Genomic DNA, 25,770 nt, shown 5'->3' on the forward strand with positions numbered 1-25,770 from the left:
TCGAATAGAAAGCCCCGAAGTGACTCGAAGACAGGATTCTTGATGTCTCAAGCTGAATCACCGGATCGCAATGAACTTTACAAGTCTGCAGTGGCTTTCCTGATCGATGCTAATGTGTCAGATGCGCCTTTGACCAAAAAAATAGAGTTTCTGCAAAGCAAAGGGTTGACCGAAGATGAAATAGACAAGGCGCTGAAAGAAGCCAAAAATAAGCCTCGTGAAGGGTCTGGTGGATCTTCTAACTTCACAAACAAGACTGTAGAGACTAGGGAACGTGCAAATGGCCATTTCCCGCAATATGAGGCAATTCCTCCACCACTGCCGCAGAGGGACTGGAAAGACTACTTTGTGATGGCTACAGCAAGTGCAGGACTATGCTACGGTGTATATCAACTGGCTAAAAGGTACGTGGTCCCAAACTTGCTTCCTGAGTCTCATTCAAAACTAGAACAGGATAAAATACAGATCATGGAACAGTTTGATCGCATGGAACAGCTGCTCGATACGATCGAAACTGAACACGCAGCATCCGTAAAGAAAGAAAATGATAAGTTTCAGGAGCTCGACCAAGTGGTGGTCGAGTTGCAAAGAGCATTGGAGGGTTCCGCGAGATCCCGTGACAAACTCGAAGATGATGTTCGTATTATGCGGCTCGAGATCGAAGGTATCCAAAAAAACGTTGACGCGTTCATCGCAGAAAACTCCAGCAATCCTGCTGTTCGCAAGCTGAATGAAGAAATCTTATCGTTAAAAACGCTTCTCAAATCGAGCAATCTCCTGAAAGTGTCAGATACTCCTTCAGATCATAACAAATCACCGCTGCCCGGTGCAGAGGTAATTCCTTCCGCATCAGAGATCTTGGCCAAAATGAATCTACCAAAGAAAGGCGACACCTCTGACCTTCCAGCTTGGAAAAAATCGCGCGACGCAACCGCAAAGACGAACGACAAAAACATACCGGAATGGCAAAAACCAACCGCCGAAAAGTCTTCTACGCCAATTCCTGAGTGGCAGAGGGCAATGCTCAACGCAGAATCTCCAAGTCCGGAAGTCGAATCTTGAACTAGCTGGAGTTTTATGTATCAATTGATATTCACTGTCAAAGTGTGTTTGATATCCGCTTATACGAATATGTCGCTGATTACAGCATTTCCCATACATTACATTGAAACCTGGCTGGCGATGAGTCTAAAAGAACGCACTCCGATCAAACCTCATTGAAAGGTCACTACTGCCGCTCGTTACATCAATTGATTCAATGGAGGAGAAACGAGATTCCGTCTACGCTTTAGCGCTCAATTGCGCGAAACGACATTTACCTCCTGCTCAGTTTGTTAATTTCTACAATGAACTTGTGAACGAGCTGTATGGATCAATTATCAACAGTTCGGAGGATGCCAAATCTGAATTTAAGGTAGACGTTTATGAGGAGCTCTCCGGCTGCTTGCTGAGAATTCTGGAATCACAACCTTGTATGCTACTGTCAGATTATGTCAACGAGGTTCTGCTTGTCAACTACAATACAGAACTAGCCCATAGACTGTTTCCTAAACTTTACACAATCAAAAACCTCTCGCATCTGGCCGTGCTTCTGTCAAAGGCAAGCGCTTTTTTTCTAGACCTCAATGATAAGTTGCTTATCGATCAAATATGTTCTGATTTGAGTGATCTTATAATACCCTGCATTTTTGCCGTTGATTTTGGTGCACAAAGCGACCAGATAGTTTTAGCTGTTGCCAAATTTTTGCGTAACGTCTCCTCTCTTTCTACCAATCCGATTTCGGTCACAGACATCAAGACGAAAGACAAAATCGATATTTTTATGTCACAGCTTGCGAAGGCGAATAAGCTTCTCTATCGAAAGATATGCCATAACTTCGAATCCATTTTCAAGTTTGACGGTGTCCCGTCCAGCGATGCCAATGAATATTCACCTAACAGTCTTGTCTCGCCATCTGCTGTATCACCAAAATTTAAGGGAATACCATCAGCCACCGCAAGAGGCTCAAATTCTGTTGTCTCGAGTTCAGCGAAGTCACAAAACGGTAAACTCGTCCGGTTCTGTAAGAATTTATGGCTGAACAACAAAATCTTAAACTGGTCAACGAATAGCAGAGATTTTATTTCTGACTATGGAGCAATCGAGGCAGCCATTATAGTAGATGCGATCGCAGGATCTAAGAGCGTCGAAAAAGTGATGACTGATTTGATTGAGACATCTTTTACTTCTTTCGCCCAATTCGTCAGTAACAAGCTTTATCATCAGCCAAACTTCAATTTCTATCTCTTGGAAAAGCAATGGACGATCTTCATCACCAAACAACTACCGCTTCATATACTGGAATGCATCCCAAAATCGCCAGAGTCTGTTGTTTCCGCGCTTGAAGACCTTGACCACAAGGTGGTCAAAGTTCTCAAATCTTACGCTTCTGATAAAGACGATTCGAAAACTGGTGGTAATGATCTGTTTGAGGATGTCCCCAATAAGAACATGGACATAAGGCATGAGTTCCTCAAAAACCTTATAATATTGGGATGTCAACCGCCGTCAATTCTCAACGACTATTTGCGAGAAGACCATGTCGTAGACACCAAATCATTACTTTGTAATGACACAGTTGTTATACGAAACGCACAAGGTGTGAAAGAAAGCATAAGCGACTTTTTACGCTTCATAAAAGAAAAAATCTACGCTCTGGACGTAGAATCCTTGTTTGATATTGTTGACAGCTCTATGGAAAGCAATGATAGTGACATAGTTCAAGTCCTAAGAAAATTCGATACGTTAGCAGCTTCTAAACAGAGGGAGCTCTCAGAAGCGTTCCACGAAATTTTTTGTGAGTCTGCGAGAACCTTTGATTGCAAGACCTTTTCCAAAATATGTTGTTTGATGTGCTTCAATCTTTCGCATTCTCTGACAACCATACTAACATTCGTAGCGCCGGCCCGATTCTTGGCTGTTGCCACAGAATTTATTGATGAAACCTGGGAAACACATATGAAGCAATCTAACGCAGCTAATGACGACATTGAACCCAACACCGAATTTGCTTGCTTCTCATACGGATTAATACTCATTATTAACATAACAAGGCTCTACAATATTCCATTGGTTGAGTCTATGCCATCGAGCTTCAAGCTTTCATCAAAGTCCTTCACAGTTAAGTTACTCTCCAGTTTAGGGAACATAACACCTCAATTGGATCTCTATTCGACAGCAAACTCGAAGGAGACACTGGAAAACTGGGTACGTGATTTGTTCGTGAATGGAAGCTTGTCAGATTCACTCATAAAATATGCAGATGCCAGGGACATAACGAAGTTGATTCCCTTCATTTTCAAGCAGAGCATTTTAAGCGTTGAAGCAGGAGCCATACGCGATATTTCCACTTTGACTGGAGGCTTCGAATACTTCCTGCAACCTTTTCTAATTGGGGGGCTTTTAGGTATCGTCTTCTGGTCAGAGAATTACCTAACTAGCTTGAAAACCAAAAATTTGTCGAGAGAGTTGCTCGATTCGATTTTTGAGATGTTCAGCTCTGTGCTCAACCCTTCAACCCTGAATGAAGAGTCGCGGCCTTTGCACACGCTTATTTTGAGACTGAATGCTGTTCCTATCTTGAAAGCCGCACGGACATTTCTAAATCAATCTGCTTCTAACTATGGCATATATTCGTCGGATTCCATAGGCGGTCCTAAGTTAGAGTCACTAATTTCTCACCTAGAGCGTATATGTTCTACGGCAAATCTTTACAGTGTTGAGCCCGGTACTTTGGGCTCTGAGAATGGCTACTTGAGGAAAGAGCTACCATGGTGTTCTTTCTCATTAACAGCAGAAAACTCTATTAATGGGATTCTTAACAATCAGATCAACTCATTTTGGAACATGCATAGCAGCACGTACTACAACCTTGATTACCTATTTGCCTTTATTGACATCATGACGCCAGCTAACTTCTTCGAGGCGTCACTATCCAGTCTCCGATCTAAAGCATTCGGATCATTACGCTCGAATGGTCGATTTCGAAAAACAGATAAGGAAACATCAGCATCTCTAGACTATTTTTTTCATTTTTTGGTAACGCACGATCTAAGAAGAGCTTCGGATAAAGTGGAGCTACTAAACTTCATGACGTCTTTAGAAGAAGTCGATACCAACGGTCTTAAGTTAGTTGTGGAATCAAACTCGCAAGCGAAAGTTGAGCAACCCTCCGACGAAGATTTCGATATACTTTTTGGCGAGGATACCAGTATTCCCGGTAATGAAACCGATATTGCGATTAATGATACGAAAACAGGCGATAAAAGCGAATTAAAAGCGTCGATATTTTTGGGCTCATCTTTTAGCATTGTACTTTGCGATCTACTACTGGACAAGAAAGCGCTTCTTGAATTGAGCTATATCGCTCAAGAAGAATATGAGGAGTTGAAGTTTCTTCATGACAAATACGTCGAAATCCTACGATCGGACGCTGTGTAGTAAATAACAGTATGCTATATGACGTACTGAGTATAGTGTAATTAGAGTAATAAACTTTTGGTCCACACATTTTCGTTTCATCAGGCGGCATTTATCTCTTGGATGTTCTTCTCTTGAGTTTTTCCTTCCATAACCACTTGCTGTACATGCTCTTTTTGTTTAGCTCTATCGCGCATTCGTTCTTCGATCGTTCCGCGAATCAACAATCTGTAAACAGTCACTTGCCTTGTCTGGCCCAGTCTATGAGCTCTATCCATTGCTTGGGAGTCAATGGTTGGATTCCAATCTGAATCATAGAAAATGACTGTATCCGCAGCTGTGAGATTAATACCAAGTCCCCCAGCTCTTGTGCTGAGCAGGAAGATGAAAATGTCCGGTTTTGTTTGCCAATCGTGGACAAGATCTCTGCGGTCCTCTAGCTTTGAAGAACCATCTAAACGAATGTGTTTGTACTGACGGTATGTGAGGTACTCCTCCATAAGATCCATCATCTTCGTCATTTGAAAGTATATCAACACACGATGGTCGCCCTTTTTGAGACCAACTAAAAGCTCATCTAGTTTTCTGAGCTTAGTGGAGTCCATGATAAATTTATCCATTGACGGCATTGATATTTCAGAGGTGAAGTTCTTATTCAAAGTCTGTGGGTAAAGCTCTGAGACTGGGAACATTGAGATTGGCAGTTTATACTTTGTCCGCAGTTCGCATTGAATCTCAGGGGGCACGGCGCTCAGCGCTTGGCTTAAGGTAGGATTGAACAGCTCCAGGTTTTTCACGCGCGAGAAGTTGGACGATCCGGTTACCGCAACGTCAACAGGTGGGGCACTAGCAATGTGATGATATGCAGGTCGCCAAACATTCATGTATTCCCTTTCATAAGCACTTTGCTGAACATTGATCAGACTGGACAGAACATCGTCAATCGTACTTTTGCTGAGATCTGACAACGACTGTTGCTGATCTTCAATGATGAACCTGCGTTGATTGATCACCTTGAGTTCATCACTATCATAGACGGTATTTAAGGGATGGGAGGACACGTCCCCTTTCAAGCTTAGCGCTTTCTGGACAAGGTTTTCATTAGACAACTTGTAGAACGACCCTGAACTTTGCCCACTCAAAGAGGCCAATTCAGAACACAGTTCTCGAGAGTTTTCTGGATGCAAAACGTTAAGCTTGTGATAAAGCAGTCTGTTTCTGTTACTGACTGTGTTGTCGAACTGTGGAAGTACAATTTCGTTGTAAATAAGGCGGGGCACCCTATAAGTAATGCAATTTCTTGTCGAATACTTGACATCGAGGACGTTACTGTCCCTTGCTAATGATCCACTCCGGCCAAAGTCGGTGAAAGCAAATGGGGAGCTCACATCCTCCCTTTCAAAAAGATCTGGATGGTTGCACACTTTCCTAAATTGCATGACGGTGTTTACGATGTTTTGGTCAGAAACAGCCTCGTCATTGCCTGCTGCATTTTCAATGGCATCGTAAGCTGCCGACATTTGACTCTTCAAGACCTGGTAAAGCTTGTGCTGTCTTCTTGTCAAATCACACATAACATCAATTTCAATCTTTTCGCCCAATTCAGATTGAACGTTTTTCTTGATGCGTCGTAACATGAAGGGTTTCAAGATCATATGAAGACGACGTAATTGTTGTTGATTCAACTTCGTATTCGATTGTGCGTGTGACTCGATATCTTTTGAGAACCAATCGCTGAATTCCTCGTGCGAGTCGAACAATGAAGGCATAATAAAATGAAGCAGAGCCCAAAGTTCTTGCATATTATTTTGAATAGGTGTACCAGTGAGCAGTAATCTATTTCTGCAATGGAAATTTAGCAAGTTTTTCCATCTGGACGACTGGGACGATTTTATCGCTTGGGCTTCATCTAAAATCATGTATTGCCATTTCATCTTTTGAATATAGGCAGCATCCGATACTACCATCTGGTAGGAAGTAATCAGAACGTGGAAGGGAGCGTCTTTCCCATACCTAAATTGTTTCCTATCCCAAAACCTTCTAAGGACTTTACGATCGTTACCGTTCCCCCAGTAGGGCAAGATCTTAAACTCAGGAACAAACTTGGATATCTCATTGACCCAATTGTGCAGAGTTGAGGCAGGCGTAACCACAATGAAAGGACCCCAAATATTGTGATGTTCTGCTAAATGTGCTAAAACGGAAATCGATTGAACAGTTTTACCTAGACCCATCTCATCTGCTAAGATACCGTTGATACCTTGGTCGTAAAGGTTGGCGAGCCAATTGAGACCCTTCAATTGATATTCCTTCAAGGTGCAAGTGAGCAGTCTTGGTTGGTCGATTGTAATGTCACCTAACGAGGTAGGATTTTGAAAGTTGAGTTCATCGTCTTCATCTGGATTCGCATCAAACTCTTTGGCCTTAGTTTGGCTGGCAAGAAGGGCACTGGAAGCATTTTGGGCAGCCTTCATTCTTAACATTTCGTCATCTTCGTTGTCAAAATCGATCGAGTTGAAGTCTGTTTTTGTAGCCTCGGTCGTGGAAAGGTCTATGTCCCCTTTGGCATCGGTTTGTGATGATAAAGAGGTGTCGGCCATATTTCCCTCCATCTCATCGGTCTTGATCTTACGGCCGATAAAGTGAGAGTACAACTCGGTTTGCGTGATCAAAAAGTTGAGCTTCCTGGCCTGTCTTTTGTTTTCACGTTCTTCCTCCTCCTTCTTGGCATGATCCAGTGCTTCTTTTTCAGCCTTCTTTTTCAAATCTCTTTCATCGCGCTCGTTCTTCTTCCAGAAACTGGACATTTCCCTGACACCTCTGCGAGCCCTTGACTGGAAATCTTTAGCTTGACGGAAGTTCCGGAGTTGCCATTTGCGAGCTTCTCGACACACCAAAGCGCAAGTTTTCTTGAAATTGACGTTTCTACTGGTTTGCGCTTGTTGGACCAGTCGAGCCACTTTGGCGGAGTCTTTACGAGCCATATCCTTCCAAATGGTGAAATAAGTATTGTCGTAGTGTCGCTGAATACCACGGGCTTCTTTGACGGTCATTTTGAGACCATAAGTCGGAAGACCATCGATGGAAGCTGGTATGACCGTCTCTTCGTGGCTTGGTGCCGGTTTGCGTTTCTTCGGAGCCGGTTCTGAGGGTCCTGCAGCTTCTTCGTCCAGGATCCGTTGTTTTTCTGCTATGAGACGTTTGAGCTGTCGTACATGGTACTGTTTGAGAGTGATTTTCACTTCTAGTTTTTCACTCTGGAGATGTTCGATAATGGTGGAGTTGGTGAAACGACGTTTTTTGGCCTTGACGTTCTTGTTTTTGTTGACCATGCGTGCGATTTCGCGACGGATCTTAGTGTGTTCGGAGCTGAGATCCACTTTCTTCCCAGACTTCTCGTGGGTGTCGATTTTGTCGTCTTCCAATAGGAAATCCTCGTCGTTGTCGTCATCGTCTTCTGGGATGGGCATGTCGTTGAGATCGTCCAGGTCCACGTCGTGGTCGTCTTCATCGTCTTGGTCCTCGATATCGTCGTCATCTTCGTCGTCGTCGTCGTCGTCGTCGTGAAGGTCGTGGTCCGGTTGGTCGTCAATGTCGTCATTTTCCCCGTGGTGAGTGGTTTGATCATGTTGGTGGTCCTGTTTGTCGTTAGCACCACCGTTGCCGTTAGACAAACGGCCGTTTGCTTTTGATTTTGTCTTGCCATTGGTGAATCGGCTCTTTGGGGCTTCCTCATCGACGGTCACATCCTGGGGATGATCTTTGCCGTTGGCTTGATAAGGTCTTTTCGCACCTGTCGTGGTGGCCGCTACCGCTGCAACTTTGGCACGTTGTTGTTGCTCGTGCGACTTTTCGCGTTCCTTGAGCTCTAGCAGCCGTTCTTGTTCCTGCTGGCGACGTTGCCGTTCCCGCAATTCACGCTGTTGTCGCACCACTTCGTCCCTGTGACTGACGTAGTCCTGGAACTGGTCCCATTCCTGCGCCGTGAAGTCCATGTTGGCCAGCAATTTTTCGCATCCGTTTGATCCCAGGTCCCGCGATTGGTTGTTCCATTCTGTCACCAGTTCGAATTCCTGGTAGCTCAACATACGCCAATCCTGCGATCGTTGTTCTCGCAGATCTCGTGCGCCCAGTTCCCTAAACTGGGCGTTCATGTGTTGCACGTACCGGTTTCGCAGCTCATCATTGAGACTACCGTTGGCATTGCCATTAGCGTTGTTCCTGGCGTTCCTTGTGTTCTTGTTATCAACGCTACTCGCGCCACTCGTGCTACTCTTACGACTAGTCTTTTTGATCTTGATCTGATTCCCGTCCTTTCTCTTATCCTCATTCAGCAGCCCTGCCAACGACATCCTAGTTTTTTACTGGATGTGGTTCAGGCTTATATCGATGTGGTCTCTGGTCTTGCTTGCTGGTCTTCTTCCTTTCCAGTTCCTACTGATCCCAGTCCTTTCTATCTACCCAGTTACAAAAATTTTCTTTCTAGCACAGTTCACTCACCCGGTAATCCCCAGTTTCACTAATATTTAGTGATGGTAGTGGTGGTAGTGGTGGTAGTGGTGGTAGTGGTGGTAATGGTAGATGAGTCTAGTTAGTGTTGCGTTCCGTTGCGAAACCAAGTTTGTCGACGACCTCCTAATTATTATTTTATTTGTGGTGCTGATCACAACCGTTACGGCAAGCCACCCAGGAGACGAAGCGTGCAAAGGCAGATGAGAGACAAGATCAGTGGGATATACACACTAGGGATATAAAAAAATTTTATACAGAACGGAAAGAGAGAGAGATACTTGTAGTGAGTGGTGGTGGTGGTGGTGTCATAAAAGGAGAATGGAAGGGGGAAGGGAGAAGGAAATAGGAGAGAGGATAAATTATAGGAAAGGGGAAAGTGGAGAGAGAGAAAGGAAAAGAGGGAAGGGAAAGAGACAAAGACAGAGGTGATGATTACAGTGGATTATGCTTGGAAAAGCGAGGAATAAGGGGTGTAAGGGAAATTTGTGAAGATTTTGGGCTGAGAGAGAGACGAGTACGTAAGGTTTGTCAGGGACGTGTGGGTTTTAATGAGGTTGTGTTGTGTGGTTGAAGGATTGAGTTAGGGCTATCGGTAAGAGGGTTTGAGTTTATGAAAATTGAAGGTGCAAAACGCTTCGTGCGGGGTGAGAGTCATAGTAGAGGACGAAGCATAGCTGAACAATTGAGACGCCAGTGATCGATTGTGAATAGTAGGTGAAGCGTGGTTGAGCAGTTGAGGACGATAGTGATCAACTGCGAATAGTATAGGATGAAACGTAGCTTAGAAGGTGAACACGTAGTGAACACGTAGTGAACACGTAGTGAACACGTAGTGAACACGTAGTGAACATGTAGTGAACAATGGATAGTAGTTGAGACCATAACGTAGTCCAGCAATTGAGCATGAGAATGATTATTAGAAATTTTAGAGTACGAAGCTTTGTCGAGCGGTTGAACACATAGAGAAAAATTGTAAATAGCAGCAGATGAACCTTCGTCCAGCATTTCAATACGTAGTGAGCATTTTTGAATTTGTGATTTTGTGATCTGTTGCATGAGTACTTTTAGATGCACTATCTTGTCGATTGAGAGGAGTATTTAAACAGGCTTAACAACTGAGAATGTAAGTGGTTTATTATGGCAGAACGGTACACAGAGGAGGCTCAAAATGTAGATGGGCAATCCACCCGTTAATTTCATTCATCTGTCGCAAATTGTATATATTGGAGACGTTCAGTACTAGGACGCTCCTGGAGTACAGTAGAGCTTGTAACAAGTTGCGTATGTGGCCACTTGAGATCCATTTTTACACCTGCTTCAAGAAGGCATTTGACACATCGAACAGTATATTTCGTTACGGCTTTAAACAAGAATTGGCTTTAGACAGTAAAACAGCGCCCCTACACTGATCTGTCGTAACATCTGTCTGGCTAACGTCAGATCCATGACATAGTGATTCATTATCACGTGACACCATGCCAGTGTCAAAATCAACAAGATATCCGAAGAATTTAGAGCAAGTACTGACCTAACAAGAATGATGTCGTTTGCATCGCGTGGTATCATTTTTGATCTAATCACCCCTGTAGCGATCAATTGACATAACTACACCCAAAACACTTTTCAAGATTTCGCATAGGAAGAAACGTTTTATTCACTTTACAAGCTCATATCATTTGTGCTAAACAAACTGCGGAGGGTTAACACAATGAAACAACAGTTCACATCTTACAGTAGTGGATACAATCACTCAAGATTTGCGACGTTATTTCTCAAACGACACTTCAGAGACAGAATCTCAACACGAGTATCGAGCATGATCTAGTTTCCAAGACACACTCGTAACGATTTACATCCACCGCTAACCTGAAGGTCCTCTCAAGCTACTTCACTGCACCGTTCAATTGCAGCTGGCACAATCTCATGTCATTTTCACATTTCCCGTCAAATACCTACCGACGACGTAGCTAGATACACAGGAGACTTTAACATTTCGACTAAATACTTAACAGTAGAGCGGAGTCAAGGTACCTTCTTTATGTCTGTGTAGGGCCCTTTCGTTTCCATTGCGTTCATAACGCGCGATTCACCTCTACCTAGTCCGCTTACATTTTATACCTGTGACGTTCATCTGTCATAGTCACATGGAACAGAACAAACCTTGACATAAAACGTTCCGCTTCGATCTACGACCTTCAAGACGTCCAATTTGACTCTAGACCATAATCTCCGATTAGCAACTATAAATTCTAGTTGTGTAGTCTTTTCTGCAACTTGCCGAGTAGTACTTTCAGACAGTAACATTGACTTCTCGAGCCAATTTCAAAAACAAAATTTGTTACCAAATCATGAAATCCTCCGAAATGTCTATGTTAGGCTAACACAACTTAAAAATGCCTCTACCAGATTCCCAACTGGTCGACTCATACAAGGAATATCCGAGTACATAAATCGAAGGATCATTTCACGTAGCTTACAATTAAAATCTATTTTTTAGTACTAATTCTCGGTTTTTTTCAACACCTAAGATCTGGAAGTAAACCGCTTTAGCGTTCTCTTCATATTAGCGATATTGTGCTTCATCAAAGTCCTTGTAGGCATCGAAAAGATATCGTCAATTTCTTCCAAAGTCTTGTTCTTTGTTTCAGGCATGCATAACAATTGGTATGGGATACCAATGACAATGGCAATACCTCCGTAAAAGCCTAACGTCAAACCGGTGTATGTCATAACGTGTTGCATACGTTCAAAGTTGTAAGTGACGGTAAAACTCCAGAGGTACAACATTGTGGAACATACGGTCATACCAACAGATCTGGTTGCCAATGAAAACGATTCCGATGGCAAAACCCATGTCAAGGCAGAATAGGAACCGAACGCCATGTTGTAAAGAATTTGTCCGGTCAAGTAAACACCCTCCGCAGCAGGCAAGTTGGTTTCACGATTGATCTTGTAACCAACACCAACCAGTACCAACCCGACTGCAAATAGAACCAGGTTCATTGACCATACACGTCTTCCAAAACGATCCATCCACAAGATGGCTGGGATGGTTCCAATTAACAAAGCAGCTCCACCAACCATGGACATAGCAACCGATCTTTTATGACTGAATCCGATTTCATGCATCAAAGTAGACATGTAGTACATGACTGCATTAATACCTGTCAACTGACCCAAAGAGACCATCATCACGGCGTAAATGAGAGCACGTTTGTTACGAGGAATGCGCACCAAGTCGAACCAGTTTTGGAAACGAGATTCGTTCTTGCGAAGCTCTTCGTCCTGTTGGGCAGCTTGGCGAGATTCAAGAAATTCCACTTTGTTGGAATCCAAAGACACATTTCTGAGACGTTTCCAAACGTTCCAGGCTTCGCCAACACGACCTTTGTGAAGTAGCCAACGTGGAGATTCGGGCAAAAAGAACAAACCGACGAATAGAAGCGTGGAGAACACTAATGAAGACCCGACCATAAATCGCCAACCGCCATGTACATCGAAGAAAATGACACCAATGACATATCCGAAAAGTTCACCCAGAGCAATGTTGAACTGATACATGGACACAAGGTTACCACGAACGGTGGCAGGGACGGATTCCGAAATATAGATACCAACACAACCACCTTCGATACCCACACCCACACCTAGAATGAAACGACCCGCGTACATGATGTGGTGGTTGGTGGCTGCAGCGCACAAGATGGCGCCCACTGTGTACCAGACACAGGAGATGATGATGGAGGTTTTACGGCCCAACCATTCGTTGAGCGGAGACATTAAAATGGAGCCCGCCATGGCTCCGAGCGGCATAAGACTTGAGATCAACGACGACTGGTGTTCCGTTAGCTTGAGCATATCGTTCATTCCGAAGGAGGCGCCCGAGATGATCGATTGGTCGATACCGGACAAAATACCGGCTGCAGAGGCAAAAGCACCGAGCATGTACACCATGTAGCGTTTGTCTTCGAAATCCACTCCCATGTCTAGAGAGGCGATTGTTTGCCATATCGAACGTTCGCGTTTGAACGAGTCGCCCAGTTTATCGAGCTGTTCGATTTCCTCATCGAGGGCGAGCTTATCTTCGAGTAACGCATGTGTGCGTGGACCTTCGAGGTCCAGGTCGTATTTGGGCTGGCCTGGGTCCTCATACACGTCTTCCTGGTGAAGAACTGCTGGTTTTATCTCATCTTTAATATTGACGGACTGTAGTTCCAAACTACCAGAAGGGGTGGATGAGCTCATTGTTTATGATTGTTTAGAGGACTGTAATTTTGACTGAAAAACTTTAGTCCTATAGTAGAATGGATATTAAATCCTTTCTGGTTAACGAATAGGATAGGGTTTTAGAAATTGAACATGAAATAAATGTGGGGAATTAAAAACCAACCATTATTCTGCTCGCCTTTTATACTTTAATTTTTCATATTCCTATCTTTCCAGCTGGATCATCCTTGTCTTTGGCGGCATTCCCAATGCACTAGGGCGGGTGGGACCCGGCCCACAGAAAATGCCGTGATGGTTTCAAGAGAGGAGTGGCTCCAGCTTTTTGCAGATGTAGGTTTTTTTTCCATGGCAACTTCCGTCTACAACCGTGCGGGGCTTTCTAAGAATTTTTCCTGCCCCCCCGATCGTCTCGATCCAGGCCTGTGATGGCCTTCGGAATTCCGAACGGCTTGGTTTTGCTCGAAATCCGGGGTGCAGACCCAGAAACTTGCGCAGCAGCAACAAGAAAATCTCGGAAAAATGGGACGCGCCCGTCCACTCCCCGGAATGGTCCGAGATAGAGCTAAACTTCCCCGAAGTAAATCCGGGGTTACAACAAAGCAGAATTGCAAGAGGGCCGGCTTCCCGGCCAAGGTTTTTCCGGATTTGTGGCAGTGGGGGGACTATTTTGCCAAGACGATGGGGAAGGCAACTGGCCAAGAAGTTTAGAAGTGTTTATTGTATTACCGATTAGCTTGAAGGTAGCAGGGAAAGAAAAGGGGAGTGTGTGCACACATAAAATCAGCAAACGATTTCGGTTGTGGTGAGACAAACGGTTGGATCTTACTTTGATGTTGAAAGTCGCACTGAAACATTGGCATTTGTCCTTTGTTGGTGGACAGTTGGGTGGACAAGAGGTAAGAAACCAGGAATGAAGGATGGATGTATGGGTGTAGGGGTGTAAGGGCGAGCGAAGGTATGGGTGGACAGGTTTGAGGGTGAGAGAAGGTATGGGTGTCCGGGTGGCTGGGTGAGCAAAGGTATGGGTGGACTGGTGTAAGGGCGGAAACTGGCTTTATGGGTGTCTGGATGTTACCATGCGCTTGTTACATATCACTCACGTGCTTGTACTCGCTCCTTTTCCCGCCCGTACTCGTGTCAATTCCCGCGCCCCTAAGAAAATTTTTTTGTTGGATTCCCTTGTCACCACCCACGACCAACGATTTCGCCCATCTGTTTTCTCATCAATCAACCGCTGCTGCCCGTTGTCACACGAAATCTAGCCCATAAATAAAAATCCAATTCGACATAGGTTAATTTAACCTTAAGAAATTCACATACAACAGTTTTGGACTCATAAAAGCTATCATTGAAAAGGCTGTTTTCTCGTCTGTTTCGTCCGTTTCGTCTGTTTCGCCCTTGCCAAAACACTCTTCGAAACCGCCACAAACTCGCCACGTTTGTTGTCTAATCCATCGCGTTTCGTTTGGGCTTTCAAGCAGGTCTGTAGCGCTCACAATCGCACAAAACAACTTGTCACAGCAAATTCCAATAACTAAAGAATAAGAGCGTGTGTCTTGTTTTTCACCCATTCGCTACACTTACACACACACTCGCACCCTCTTTTTTTCGAAGCATTGACGTTTCGCCCTTACTCCGCTTGAAATAAATGCCAGAACACACCGTTGTGCACGAAGCCCAAAATGTGGTGGCTCGTGAGCCTCCACACCATTTCTTCAAGTCACAGCCACGTCCAGGACACGTCAAGGACGCAGAACAGTACATGAAAATGTACAAGCAATCGATTGAGGACCCATCCGGGTTTTTCGGACCCATGGCTCGCGAACATCTACATTGGGACCGTCCATTCACACAGGTGCGTGCTGGGTCCCTACAGCACGGGGATTCAGCATGGTTCCTCAACGGTGAGCTCAATGCCTCCTACAACTGTGTGGATCGCCATGCGTTCGCCAATCCTTCCAAACCGGCGTTGATCTGTGAAGCAGACGACGAATCGGAAAACCGCGTTATCACGTTTGGCGAGCTTTTGCGCCAGGTTTCTGAAGTCGCAGGCGTTTTGAAAAGCTGGGGCGTGAAAAAGGGCGACACCGTTGCAGTGTACTTGCCCATGATTGCAGAGGCCGTTGTGGCAATGCTGGCCGTGGCCAGACTCGGTGCGATCCACTCTGTCATCTTTGCCGGGTTTTCTGCTGGATCTTTGAAAGAAAGAGTCGTTGATGCCGGCTGCAAAGTCGTTATTACCTGCGACGAAGGTCGCAGAGGCGGCAAAACCGTACACACCAAGAAAATAGTCGATGAAGGTCTGGCAGGCGTCGATCTTGTCTCGAAGATTCTTGTGTATCAAAGAACCGGGTCCGCTGGTATCCCCATGAAACCAGGCCGTGACTACTGGTGGCACGAGGAGTCCGCCAAACACGGCGGCTATCTACCACCCACACCGGTCAATTCTGAAGACCCGCTATTTTTGCTGTACACCTCAGGCTCCACCGGCTCACCAAAAGGTGTGGTTCACACCACAGCGGGTTACCTGTTAGGCGCCGCATTGACTACCAAATACGTGTTTGACATCCATCCTGAAGATGTGCTTTTCACTGCAGGGGATGTGGGCTGGATTACCGGTCACACGTATGCGCTTTATGGTCCATTGGCATTGGGTACCGCTTCTATTATTTTCGAGTCTACACCTGCTTACCCAGACTACGGTAGATACTGGAGAATTATTGAGCGTCACAAGGCCACTCATTTCTACGTGGCTCCAACTGCAATGAGACTCATCAAAAGAGTTGGCGAAGCCGAAATTGCCAAATACGATACTTCCTCTTTGAGAGTATTGGGTTCTGTTGGTGAACCAATTTCTCCTGATTTGTGGGAATGGTATCACGAAAAAGTTGGTAACAAAAACTGTGTTATTTGCGATACCATGTGGCAAACAGAATCCGGTTCTCATTTGATTGCGCCTTTGGCTGGTGCCGTTAACACCAAACCTGGTTCTGCCACAGTACCATTTTTCGGTATCAACGCCTGTCTGATCGATCCGGTTTCTGGTGAGGAATTGAAAGGTAACGATGTGGAAGGTGTGTTAGCTGTCAAGGATTCATGGCCATCTATGGCCAGATCTGTGTGGAACAACCATTCCCGCTACATTGAGACCTACTTGAAGCCCTACCCAGGCTACTACTTCACCGGAGACGGTGCTGGAAGAGATCACGACGGTTACTACTGGATTAGAGGCAGAGTCGACGACGTAGTCAACGTTTCGGGCCACAGACTTTCCACTGCGGAGATCGAGGCTGCTCTGGTCGAACACGATGGCGTGTCTGAGTCCGCTGTGGTTGGAATCACCGATGAGCTTACTGGTCAAGCCGTAATTGCCTTTGTGTCTTTGAAAGATGGATATTTGCAGGACAATGCTTCTGCTGGAGACGTGGCCCATATCACTCCTGACAATTTGCGTCGCGAATTAATTTTGCAAGTGAGAGGTGAAATCGGACCATTTGCGTCTCCTAAATCTGTGGTGGTGGTTAACGACTTGCCCAAGACCAGATCCGGTAAGATCATGAGAAGAGTGTTGAGAAAAGTTGCCTCCAACGAAGCGGACCAGCTAGGTGATATGTCTACATTGGCCAACGCCGATTGTGTGCCATCCATCATCTCTGCTGTGGAGACTCAATTTCTGGCGCAGAAAAAGAAATAGGCGGGGGAAGGTCGAAGCTTCAAGCTTTGTCTCTCTGTCTCTGTCTCTCTATATATATATATACATCTCTGCCAAGACGATAAATGCTCTGTAAACGGGGTTCGAGTAAGCGGTAATTTGATATCACGTGCCTCGGGGATTGGATGGCTAAGGTGTGTTCAGCGAAAGCGGATTCATTGAAGCGGAATGAACTACTTCTGGTTTTTTTTACTCACTCAAATATTCATTGGGACCACGATTTATGGTCCAAGCTGTTTTGCTGGGTTGTATCATACGCCCTGGAGGCTCTATAAAGAGATACTTGAAACAATGTCGCTTCGAACGAGAACTGCCCATATACAAACACCACGCACAAGTTGAGGAAGCAGCTAGATGGGCATAAAACCAGAGCTCTGTAGATGATGCGGATTCACTTACTAGGTAAGAATAGCGTATTCAATGGCTCAAACCTAAGTGGAAAAGTGACAAAATACACATATCACTAAGTACGAATGAGTCTCCATATCCCACAATGCGTTTCTTGCCTCAATGAACAAACTCAGGTTAAGCGATGGCTACGGTCTATTCAGTCAAGTCGTATATGAATTGACTGCGTGCGATACTAGACGTGAAATACTAGACGTTCGATACTAGATACTAGAGAAACGTTTCTCGTGTACGATGTGTTCCCACTGGCGGTTAGTGTGCCATCACTTCCCAGCTGTATATTGATATATCTTGTCAAGTGTACTGGGATCAGCCTTCAAGAAAGTCTACTTGACGTGAGCAGTGTGAGGAACTACGACAAGACTTTCAATCTGAAACCCAACTCTTGGAAACATCCAATGCCATAAACCTCAAGCGTCGATACCCCAGCAATAGATGACGGGCGTAGTACAAGATAATTATTCCGTGTGTTAGCACTATGTTAGGGTTCCCATTGTATCGATGTCTGCTGAAACTTAAGCTAGCGTTTTTCCAAACAAGGTAACTCTTTTGTGACCTTCCGTATAGCGCTTTTTTCCATTTCAGTTTTACCTAGCCCATCGCCTCTATCACTGATGACAGATGGTCAAAAAGTTCCCAATTGGATAGATATGAACGATACCATGGGGAAAATGATGCCCTTTTAAGAACTGTCCGATACGCAAGTTATTCGATTAACTGCCCCAAATGGCTTTTTCGAGCAACAAGGGTTCTTCGAACAAGAAATCGTCGATCTCGCAGGGATCATCATCACTACTCAAGGTATTAGGTCTTATGACTGGCGAAAACATATAGTGATGGGATAGATATTCGACGAAAGACAAAAGACAAAAGACAAGAGACAAAGAATAGACAAGGTTTTGAGGAAGAACAAACAAGGTTCTGAGGAAAGAATAGACGAAAGTTTAGAACGAAAAGAACCCTCTGATCATTTAAAGTCCCAGTTAAAAGTGTATGAGCTGAACTTGACGGGTTTGACAAAGAAGTCTCTGTTTTCTACTTCCCTCATCCACAATGAGCATCGGTCTTGGAGTGGCCATCTACGCAGCAGTAAAACCAGTACTGAAGATCTATGTGATCCTGTTTGTGGGGTTTCTGCTGGCTAAATACAACCTTGCCACGGTGGAAACGTCTAGAGGGGTGTCCAACATGGTGGTGAATGCAATCCTGCCGTGTTTGACGTTCAACAAAATCGTGGGGAGCATTTCCGCAAGAGACATCAAAGAAGTGGGTGTTCTGGTGCTAACAGCGCTGGTGATGTTTGTGACGGGCGGGGCGTGTGCTTTCATCACCAAATGGATCACCAAGTCGCCCAAACAGTGGTATTGGGGCTTACTGTTCGCCGGCATTTTTCCCAACATTTCAGACCTTCCGATCGCCTACGTGCAAAGTATGAGCAACGGCACCGTTTTCGACTCCTCACAAGTGGATCGCGGTGTGGCTTATTGCTGCATTTTCCTCTGCACTCAGAGTTTCTTGCTAATGAATTTCGGGATGTTCAGACTTGTGGGACTAGATTTCAGAGAACCGGAAAAAGACGCCGAACAAGGCCTAAATACCGACAATTTGGAGTCGGGGAGGACCAAACCAGACCCCAACACCGACCTGGAAACGGACACACGTCGTCACAGCAGCGATCTTCGATCGACTAATTCCAGCCTTGAAACTGAAAATAAAGACAGCAAGGTGCACCACGAAAGTGCAAAAAATAGCAGTAGACACTCTATGGGGGCTGAATCCAATGCAATCAGCAGTTTGTCCTCGGAATCTGAGTCCAGTGATGATGATCGCGACGTCAATAGCTTCAATCAGGGTCCACGTCGGCGCTCTACAACGTCACAAGCCAGAAGTCAAGCGATGGCTCCTGTCCCCATATCTGCACCTCTTTATAAGCTGTCCTCTGCAAACTCTGCGTTCAGCTCCAGCTCCAGCTCCGCCGGCTCGCGTGCGAAAAAGAATGGGAGAAGAAGACGTCCATCACAAAACATGCACAGCGTTATCAACGAGTACAGTGCCGCCAGCAGGATCAAAACTGGCGAAATGGACCTCACCAGACCTTTGTCATTGACACAAGAGGTCGGTGAAGACAACGCCTTTCCAGACACCGAAAGTGACGATGAAGAGGCGCATTTCGATCGCAAACCGACACAGCATTCAAATCTGGATGCCACATCACATCCGCCACTATCCAGACACACATCTAGTAGCTCCAAGGCTGAAAAAACCTCGAGATTCAGCAAATTTATAAAGAAATACAAGATGGGATGGCTGGTGTACATCGCAATTAATTTTTGTCGTCCTGCATCGCTTGGAGCACTCCTGGGCATTATCTGCTCTATGATACCATGGGTAAAAGCCCTATTCGTCCATACATACGTGCCCATGCATCAGGCTCCCGATGGTCAACCCGTTCTAAACTTTTTAATGGATTTCACCGGATACATTGGAAATGCATGCGTGCCGTTGGGGCTTCTGTTGCTAGGAGGTACCTTAGCTCGACTTGAAATTGAGAGTCTACCGCCTGGATTCTGGAAGACAACTATAGTGTTCACGATTTTTAGGCTGGTCGTTCTCCCCATCATTGGCATAGCATGGGCTAATAAACTATATGACATCAATTGGCTTGACAGCGACATCGCTAAATTCGTTGTGATTCTCACTTGGGCCATGCCTAGCGCTACGGCTCAAGTCTACTTCACCGCTTTTTATACACCTTTGGAGGGTAGCCATGTTCAGATGGATTGTTTGTCAATTCTTTTCCTGAGTCAGTACGGAGTGCTGTTCATCACATTGTCAATAGTTGTAAGTTACGCATTGAAGGCTGATCTCAAAGTTTAAAGGATCATCATTTGCTATAAGTGTATAATCTCATTAATAACATTCGCTACTGACCATAAATCATTCTTTCAATTCTTGTTTCCTCAGTTCAAGGACAAGCAGGAACAATACACTTCTTCAACATGAAGATCAAAGATGGAAAACGCTCAACTTCTCACAAACCTTGCTAAATTTACAGTGCAGCAAGTACTGCCTGTGTCAAGTACTTGGCCAGTTCATAGACGAAGTGCAGTCTTGGTTCTGCTGTTTGTTGGAAAGTTTGGTGAACTAAGAGTACTGCTCACCAAGAGATGTAGGAATCTCAGAAGTTTCTCGGGACATGTATCATTGCCCGGTGGGAAGGCCGATTTCCCAGAAGAGTCTGCTACGATGGTGGCAATACGAGAAGCTGAAGAAGAAATAGGGCTGCCCAGGGACGAAGAAGTGCTTTTACGAAATTTCAATATGAAGATCGAAGCTGTCACCACAAAGTTCCCGCATTTCCTATCACGAACTTTCTTAAGTGTTAAACCCATCGTCTCGTTTTTATACAACGCAGGAACACCTTTAGACAGTCGGTACAAAGTACCATTGGATGGATCCCAATTTTTCGGCAAACTCAATCCTGGGGAGACAACGTCCCTGTTTTCGGTTCCATTGGCGGACTTCACTGCTCACAGGCATACCCATGCTGGATTCCACGCGGAGTACGTGAGCCGGAAACTATACACAGCCAAATGGGGTGGATTGACGTGGAAATTGCAACACTACTACTACCCTAATGAGAATATCAAAGACACTACGTGGCTCAACGAGATCATTGACACTAGTTCTGGCGACGAGGAAGCCGAAGGTATACCGTGCAAAGACGTTTGGGGCTTGACGGCCAAAATTTTGCAGGAGTTGAGCGATGTAGCTCACGGTGATACCGGAACCACCAAGGCCAAAGGCCATGAGGAATTGATCTACGCACTTCACAAGTTTGGTAACCAATTGCAGGATCGTCAGCGTTCTCAATGGGAAACCGCCATGATCAGCGGCCAACGTGGAGTGTTCTACAGCGATGTTATCCCGAAAGAGCATCTAAATGATATCTCGGTACTAGAGTTTTGAGTTTAAGATACTTGGAAGAGATAATTCTTAGTCGATGGCACTAGGCTACAGTAGAGAAAAGGCTTGTGCAATAGTAATAGGGTTAGTTAGCTTCCTAGCCCGTACTTGCTTGTTTAACAAAACATTGTTTTTTGGTAGAAACGAATTAGATGTTACAAAACACAGCTTTACCTAAAAAGTGTAGGTACAAGACGTGCGCATGCGTGTATTTGTCGTTGTGCTAGACCGCGTGTTCCAGGGTTCACAGATGTCTCGTTTAAACGGTCTGGAGAAACTGCAAGGGGAGCGAGCTTAGGCCAAAGAAGGGAAGTTCTTGGCGTTGACAGCTGGCTTCTGTTCACCTTGAGGCTTGGTAGTCTTTGGCTTACCACCGCGTCTTGGACCAGCACCACCTCTGGTGTCGGTCTTTCTTGGCTTGGAGGAGGCGTTGGAGTCAGCAAAGTTAACGTCAAAGTCAACGTACTGCTTGGACTTCAATTGCTTGGACTTCAAGTTTTTGACCTTGGTTGGTTCAGCGTACACTTCTTCCTTCTTGACCAACAATTCGGCGTCTTCCAATTGGTCAACGGTCTTTTTGGAAACAGGGCTCTTGTTTAGTCCTTGGCTGTTGACCTCGTCCAAGTAGTCTTGCAAAGACTTCTTGTTGGAAACTGGAGCTTCCTCGGAAGCCTTGTCGGCCTCGATTTCGGCCTGAGCGTCCACTTCAGCGGCGGCTTCTTCGGTCACCTCGTTTTTGTTGTCACCCCAGCCTTGTCTGACTCTCTTGTCGGTGTCAACCTTACCAGTTCTGTTTTGACGGTCAGAGGATCTTCTGGCAGCGTGGGTGCTTCTCTTGGCGTTGGTAGTTTCAGCAGGAGCGTCCTTGGATCTGTTGACCTTTCTGCCACCAGTCTTGTCTCTGAAAGCAGCTTCGTTGCCGGTTGGCTTTGGTCTGTTCTTGTTGGCTCTGGATGGGTCAGCAGATGGAGGAGGCACATCGGCCTTCTTGGACGATGTGGTCTTCTTGACAAGCTCCTTTGGAGGTAGAGGAGCCGCCGCGGAGGGGTCCTCGATGTCGTTGCCTAGCAAATCAAATGGGTTCTGCACAAAAGAGAATTGTCCATGTTAGTAGATGAATTAGGTTGGAAGGGCGGGGAAAAGTTGAGGACACAAGGTAGAAGCCAAGGCAAAACAGAGCCCGCATTTAAGCTGAGCTCAATGCTATTTGGTGCCCTCAATGCTATTTGTCGTCGCCAATTGCATTTGTTATGCAAACAGTGTGTTGGATTTGGACCCGGTACCACGGTAATTCCCAAAAGGCCCAGGGAGGGAAAAGAACGCAAATCAAATACGTACAGACATAATTTATTGATTCCTGATCAATAAGCTCAACTCAAGAGTATATGAACCAAGACTTTCCAAGATCTTACTGCGTAGTCGACCTTCAAAAGGGTTTCTTAGATGCGCTAGTTTTGGCCGATGGGTTTGGTATTGGTGCGTTTCCCTCACAGTGGTGAAAAATTAGTGACCACTAGGGGTAGCAACCAGCCTGTGGCTCCTTCCAGAAAACGCTGCGTCGCGAGGTGCGCAAACCTCAGTCTGAAGCGCAAAACGTGGTCCTTAGGGGACTACTTTTTCGGATATGTCATCATTGACGAAGACAAAAATTAAAAAAAAAATAGCGCTACTCGGAGGGTTCGAACAGAGATTGATACGTATGATATGACACATGGATTTTTTCGTGTGTAACGCTTAATTTGGAAGCTAACAGCCGAGATAAAGCTTACGGGAAACAATCGGAAACTAGAAACAAACTGGAAACAAACTGGAAACAATGCTATCGTACAGAATTATGGAGTTTTCTCATGCCCTGTTGCGCCACTTACGGAAAGAAATGGATAGTACCGTCAGACTAATAGAGTAAAATGCATTCTACATAAAAACCAGTACACTCGTGCTCTTTAAACATTCTTGGTAATTCTTATTCCGTCTTTCTACTGTTCGGCTAGAGTCACGTGCCGTATTTTAAATTGGACTCTTCATAGAGAGTCCCCCACGAATCTTTGATAAGCCTTATTTATGAGTCAAGTTGAGTGGTATATTAAGATTAATTTCAACAACGGTCAAACAAACAGGACAATCAATGTCAAACAATTGCGCGTCGAAACACATCATAAAGCGTGTCTAAGGCGCTGGAATAACATTAGTAGACGAAATATAACACGACCACACGTTTTGAAGCTTTTTCTCAGGTCTTAATAGCCACATTTTACGCTCAAAAATTACAATGACAGCCGGAGTTGACAAAATTGACCTTTGTCCCAAAACCGATCTAACGGATGGCGTAAAGCTCGAGAAAGAGCTTGTGGAAACAGCCGGGTCCAATAGCATCACCACGACCAACAATTTGCTGGTGTCACCCGCCAAGATCTCGGAGTTGTTGCTGTCAGAAGGACCGTTGGCTATCCGATTTATAACTAAAGCGCTTTGCAAGCAAATGCCGGGATTTGCGGAGCTATCGGCGTCCAAACAGAGAAGACTTATCATGGCAGCACTTGAAATGGGTGACAGGACAAGTTGTGTGGTGTTCACTAAGATTGGATGGGGGCATTGGTCGGCCACTAAAGTCGAGAATGCAGCCGATTTTGATAAGGAACGCGAGGCCACCAACATTGCCAACAGTAAAATCAAAGACTTGATGTCACAAGAACGCCGCAAAAGCAGCTCGGTATCGCAGACTAGAAAAGTGGAAGCAGCAGGAGCAGCAGGACTCAAACGTGAGCTGGAATTACGTGGCGGTAGTCGAGCGGCCATGTTTTTGGACGAAAACGCGCTTGCGTTCGATGACGAAGAATACGATGATAACGTGGGCGATTTGGCAGGAAATCACGACGAAATTGATGACGATAACGACTTTCATGATAATGGCTACGATTTTTTCAAAAAACGCAAATCCAGCATTGTAGTGTATGCTGAAAACTCACCTCCGGACGAACTAGACCATGAAGCCGCTGCATTGCACAGCTCCGCGAGTCTGAGACCCTCTTTAAAGAGTCATCGTCGCTCATCCTCAAAAATACGGTCAGCATCGGTAAGCAAACGTAGCTCTTTCCGAGGCTCCAATGCCAGTCTCGAAGCGATCACGAGACGTCTTTCTTCGCCCGCCAATGTCATTGATAAGCAAAATACAAAGGTCGCAACGGGCTCTTCAGGGCCAAAAACCGCCAAAGATGCAGAAACCCGCGGTCGTGAGCCGCGGTTATCCTTTTCCAAAGAATCTAGTTTGCGGTCCACTTTACTTTCGCATGCCAACCACAAGTCAAGTCCCATACAACGTGCTATCGATTCCAGTCAAAATAAGGATTTGTCGTACTACAGACTGAACAGTCCATCTTCAGGATTAAATGGGTTGTCCAGCTCGATTGGCGAAGATGATGGTGCTGCCATCGAAGAAGATGAGGATCTCGATCGTCTCGACGACACGGACGAGGAGGACTGGAAACACATCGGGGCTGAATCATTGAGAAATAGCAGGGCTACATCCCAAATACGTTCACCGCCACAAGTACAGTCCCCGCATTCACTGGCCACGAACCGGCCCGGGTTGGAACGACAGCCGTCTCATCTGTCATTGAGCCCACCCACGCTGCTTGGCGGCTCAGAATCAATACCGAAGTCCCAGTCTGCGGCAAATCTCAAACAGGAGCCTCAGGCCGAGACTCAAGACGCTGCTTTCTTACTGATGAGCTTGAAGTCATGAGAAAAGAGAAGGTACTAAAAAAACCCTGAGAGAAATAAAAGAATTCATATACGAAAAGAAGGTGATAGCTTTTATGACCACAAGGAAAGTCAAGACAAATTAAAGCGAAACGGCTCATAAGAGCCATGGACTTATGTCTTCACCAGCATACCCTGGTGGACCTTTTGACTTACCAAAAAAGCCTCCCGCACGTGACCAGTACTCGTCTACTGACTGTCATATGATACGGATTCGGACTCATCTTTTAGATTACGTCAGCTAATTTAGTCTGGATGTCATGGAAACTTAAATGGGAAAAAACATACGGTTGACATAAAGGACATCGAGAGTCCCCCCTTTGTCGAATAAACTTACCACCTGCACAAACCATTAAATCTGCTATTATCAGCACATTAGGGCAATTCTCATCAGCTCTTGTTCTCGCCGCTAAACTTATCGACTTTTTCCGGTTCAGGTGAATGGGTTTTTGCTCGTTATCCCTTTATTTTTTTCACTAAGTTGTCTGACCTAAGGGAAACATATCTGTTGATACTTGAACAAAACGGGTTCAAACGCTTTGCTTAAAGCTAGTCTGGAACAGAGCCTAGAAGTTCAAGCCTGGTCACTCTTTTTGCAAAAACTGAGAAAACTGGTCTTGTCTATCACATTCGTCTGCCTCTTGGTCTGGATAGTGATTTTTCAAATAATCAGCGACAGACATTATTCAAAGGGCTCTCATTATACATACTTTGTGTGTTTATTATT

The 25,770-nt window shown here is 45.2% G+C and overlaps 9 protein-coding genes across 9 annotated transcripts; 6 read left to right on the forward strand and 3 right to left on the reverse strand.

Annotated features, from left to right (window-relative positions):
* Positions 1-42: 42 nt before the first annotated feature.
* Positions 43-1,062, forward strand: PEX14 (LALA0S03e01574g1_1; the record flags this gene model as incomplete). Its single annotated transcript, XM_022773107.1, has 1 exon — positions 43-1,062. The coding sequence occupies one exon, from the start codon at positions 43-45 to the stop codon at positions 1,060-1,062; it is 1,020 nt and encodes a 339-aa protein (XP_022627614.1).
* A 196-nt stretch (positions 1,063-1,258) lies between these two features.
* On the forward strand, positions 1,259-4,480 carry NUT1 (LALA0S03e01596g1_1; the record flags this gene model as incomplete). Its single annotated transcript, XM_022773108.1, has 1 exon — positions 1,259-4,480. The coding sequence occupies one exon, from the start codon at positions 1,259-1,261 to the stop codon at positions 4,478-4,480; it is 3,222 nt and encodes a 1,073-aa protein (XP_022627615.1).
* An 80-nt stretch (positions 4,481-4,560) lies between these two features.
* On the reverse strand, positions 4,561-8,811 carry INO80 (LALA0S03e01618g1_1; the record flags this gene model as incomplete). The annotated part of the gene is made up of 1 exon (XM_022773109.1): positions 4,561-8,811. One exon carries the CDS (start codon positions 8,809-8,811, stop codon positions 4,561-4,563), a length of 4,251 nt encoding a protein of 1,416 aa, XP_022627616.1.
* A 2,683-nt stretch (positions 8,812-11,494) lies between these two features.
* LALA0_S03e01640g (LALA0S03e01640g1_1) lies at positions 11,495-13,216 on the reverse strand (the record flags this gene model as incomplete). Its single annotated transcript, XM_022773111.1, has 1 exon — positions 11,495-13,216. The coding sequence occupies one exon, from the start codon at positions 13,214-13,216 to the stop codon at positions 11,495-11,497; it is 1,722 nt and encodes a 573-aa protein (XP_022627617.1).
* Positions 13,217-14,846: 1,630 nt separating this feature from the next.
* On the forward strand, positions 14,847-16,892 carry ACS2 (LALA0S03e01662g1_1; the record flags this gene model as incomplete). Its single annotated transcript, XM_022773112.1, has 1 exon — positions 14,847-16,892. One exon carries the CDS (start codon positions 14,847-14,849, stop codon positions 16,890-16,892), a length of 2,046 nt encoding a protein of 681 aa, XP_022627618.1.
* Positions 16,893-18,371: 1,479 nt separating this feature from the next.
* Positions 18,372-20,195, forward strand: LALA0_S03e01684g (LALA0S03e01684g1_1; the record flags this gene model as incomplete). The annotated part of the gene is made up of 1 exon (XM_022773113.1): positions 18,372-20,195. One exon carries the CDS (start codon positions 18,372-18,374, stop codon positions 20,193-20,195), a length of 1,824 nt encoding a protein of 607 aa, XP_022627619.1.
* A 135-nt stretch (positions 20,196-20,330) lies between these two features.
* PCD1 (LALA0S03e01706g1_1) lies at positions 20,331-21,287 on the forward strand (the record flags this gene model as incomplete). Its single annotated transcript, XM_022773114.1, has 1 exon — positions 20,331-21,287. The coding sequence occupies one exon, from the start codon at positions 20,331-20,333 to the stop codon at positions 21,285-21,287; it is 957 nt and encodes a 318-aa protein (XP_022627620.1).
* A 291-nt stretch (positions 21,288-21,578) lies between these two features.
* On the reverse strand, positions 21,579-22,628 carry STM1 (LALA0S03e01728g1_1; the record flags this gene model as incomplete). The annotated part of the gene is made up of 2 exons (XM_022773115.1): positions 21,579-22,367; positions 22,623-22,628. 2 exons carry the CDS (start codon positions 22,626-22,628, stop codon positions 21,579-21,581), a joined length of 795 nt encoding a protein of 264 aa, XP_022627621.1.
* Positions 22,629-23,553: 925 nt separating this feature from the next.
* Positions 23,554-25,026, forward strand: STB3 (LALA0S03e01750g1_1; the record flags this gene model as incomplete). The annotated part of the gene is made up of 1 exon (XM_022773116.1): positions 23,554-25,026. The coding sequence occupies one exon, from the start codon at positions 23,554-23,556 to the stop codon at positions 25,024-25,026; it is 1,473 nt and encodes a 490-aa protein (XP_022627622.1).
* Between the last annotated feature and the right edge of the window lie 744 nt (positions 25,027-25,770).

This window comes from Lachancea lanzarotensis, scaffold LALA0S03, assembly GCF_000938715.1.
Source record: "Lachancea lanzarotensis genome assembly LALA0, scaffold LALA0S03, whole genome shotgun sequence".
Lineage (NCBI taxonomy): Eukaryota > Fungi > Ascomycota > Saccharomycetes > Saccharomycetales > Saccharomycetaceae > Lachancea > Lachancea lanzarotensis.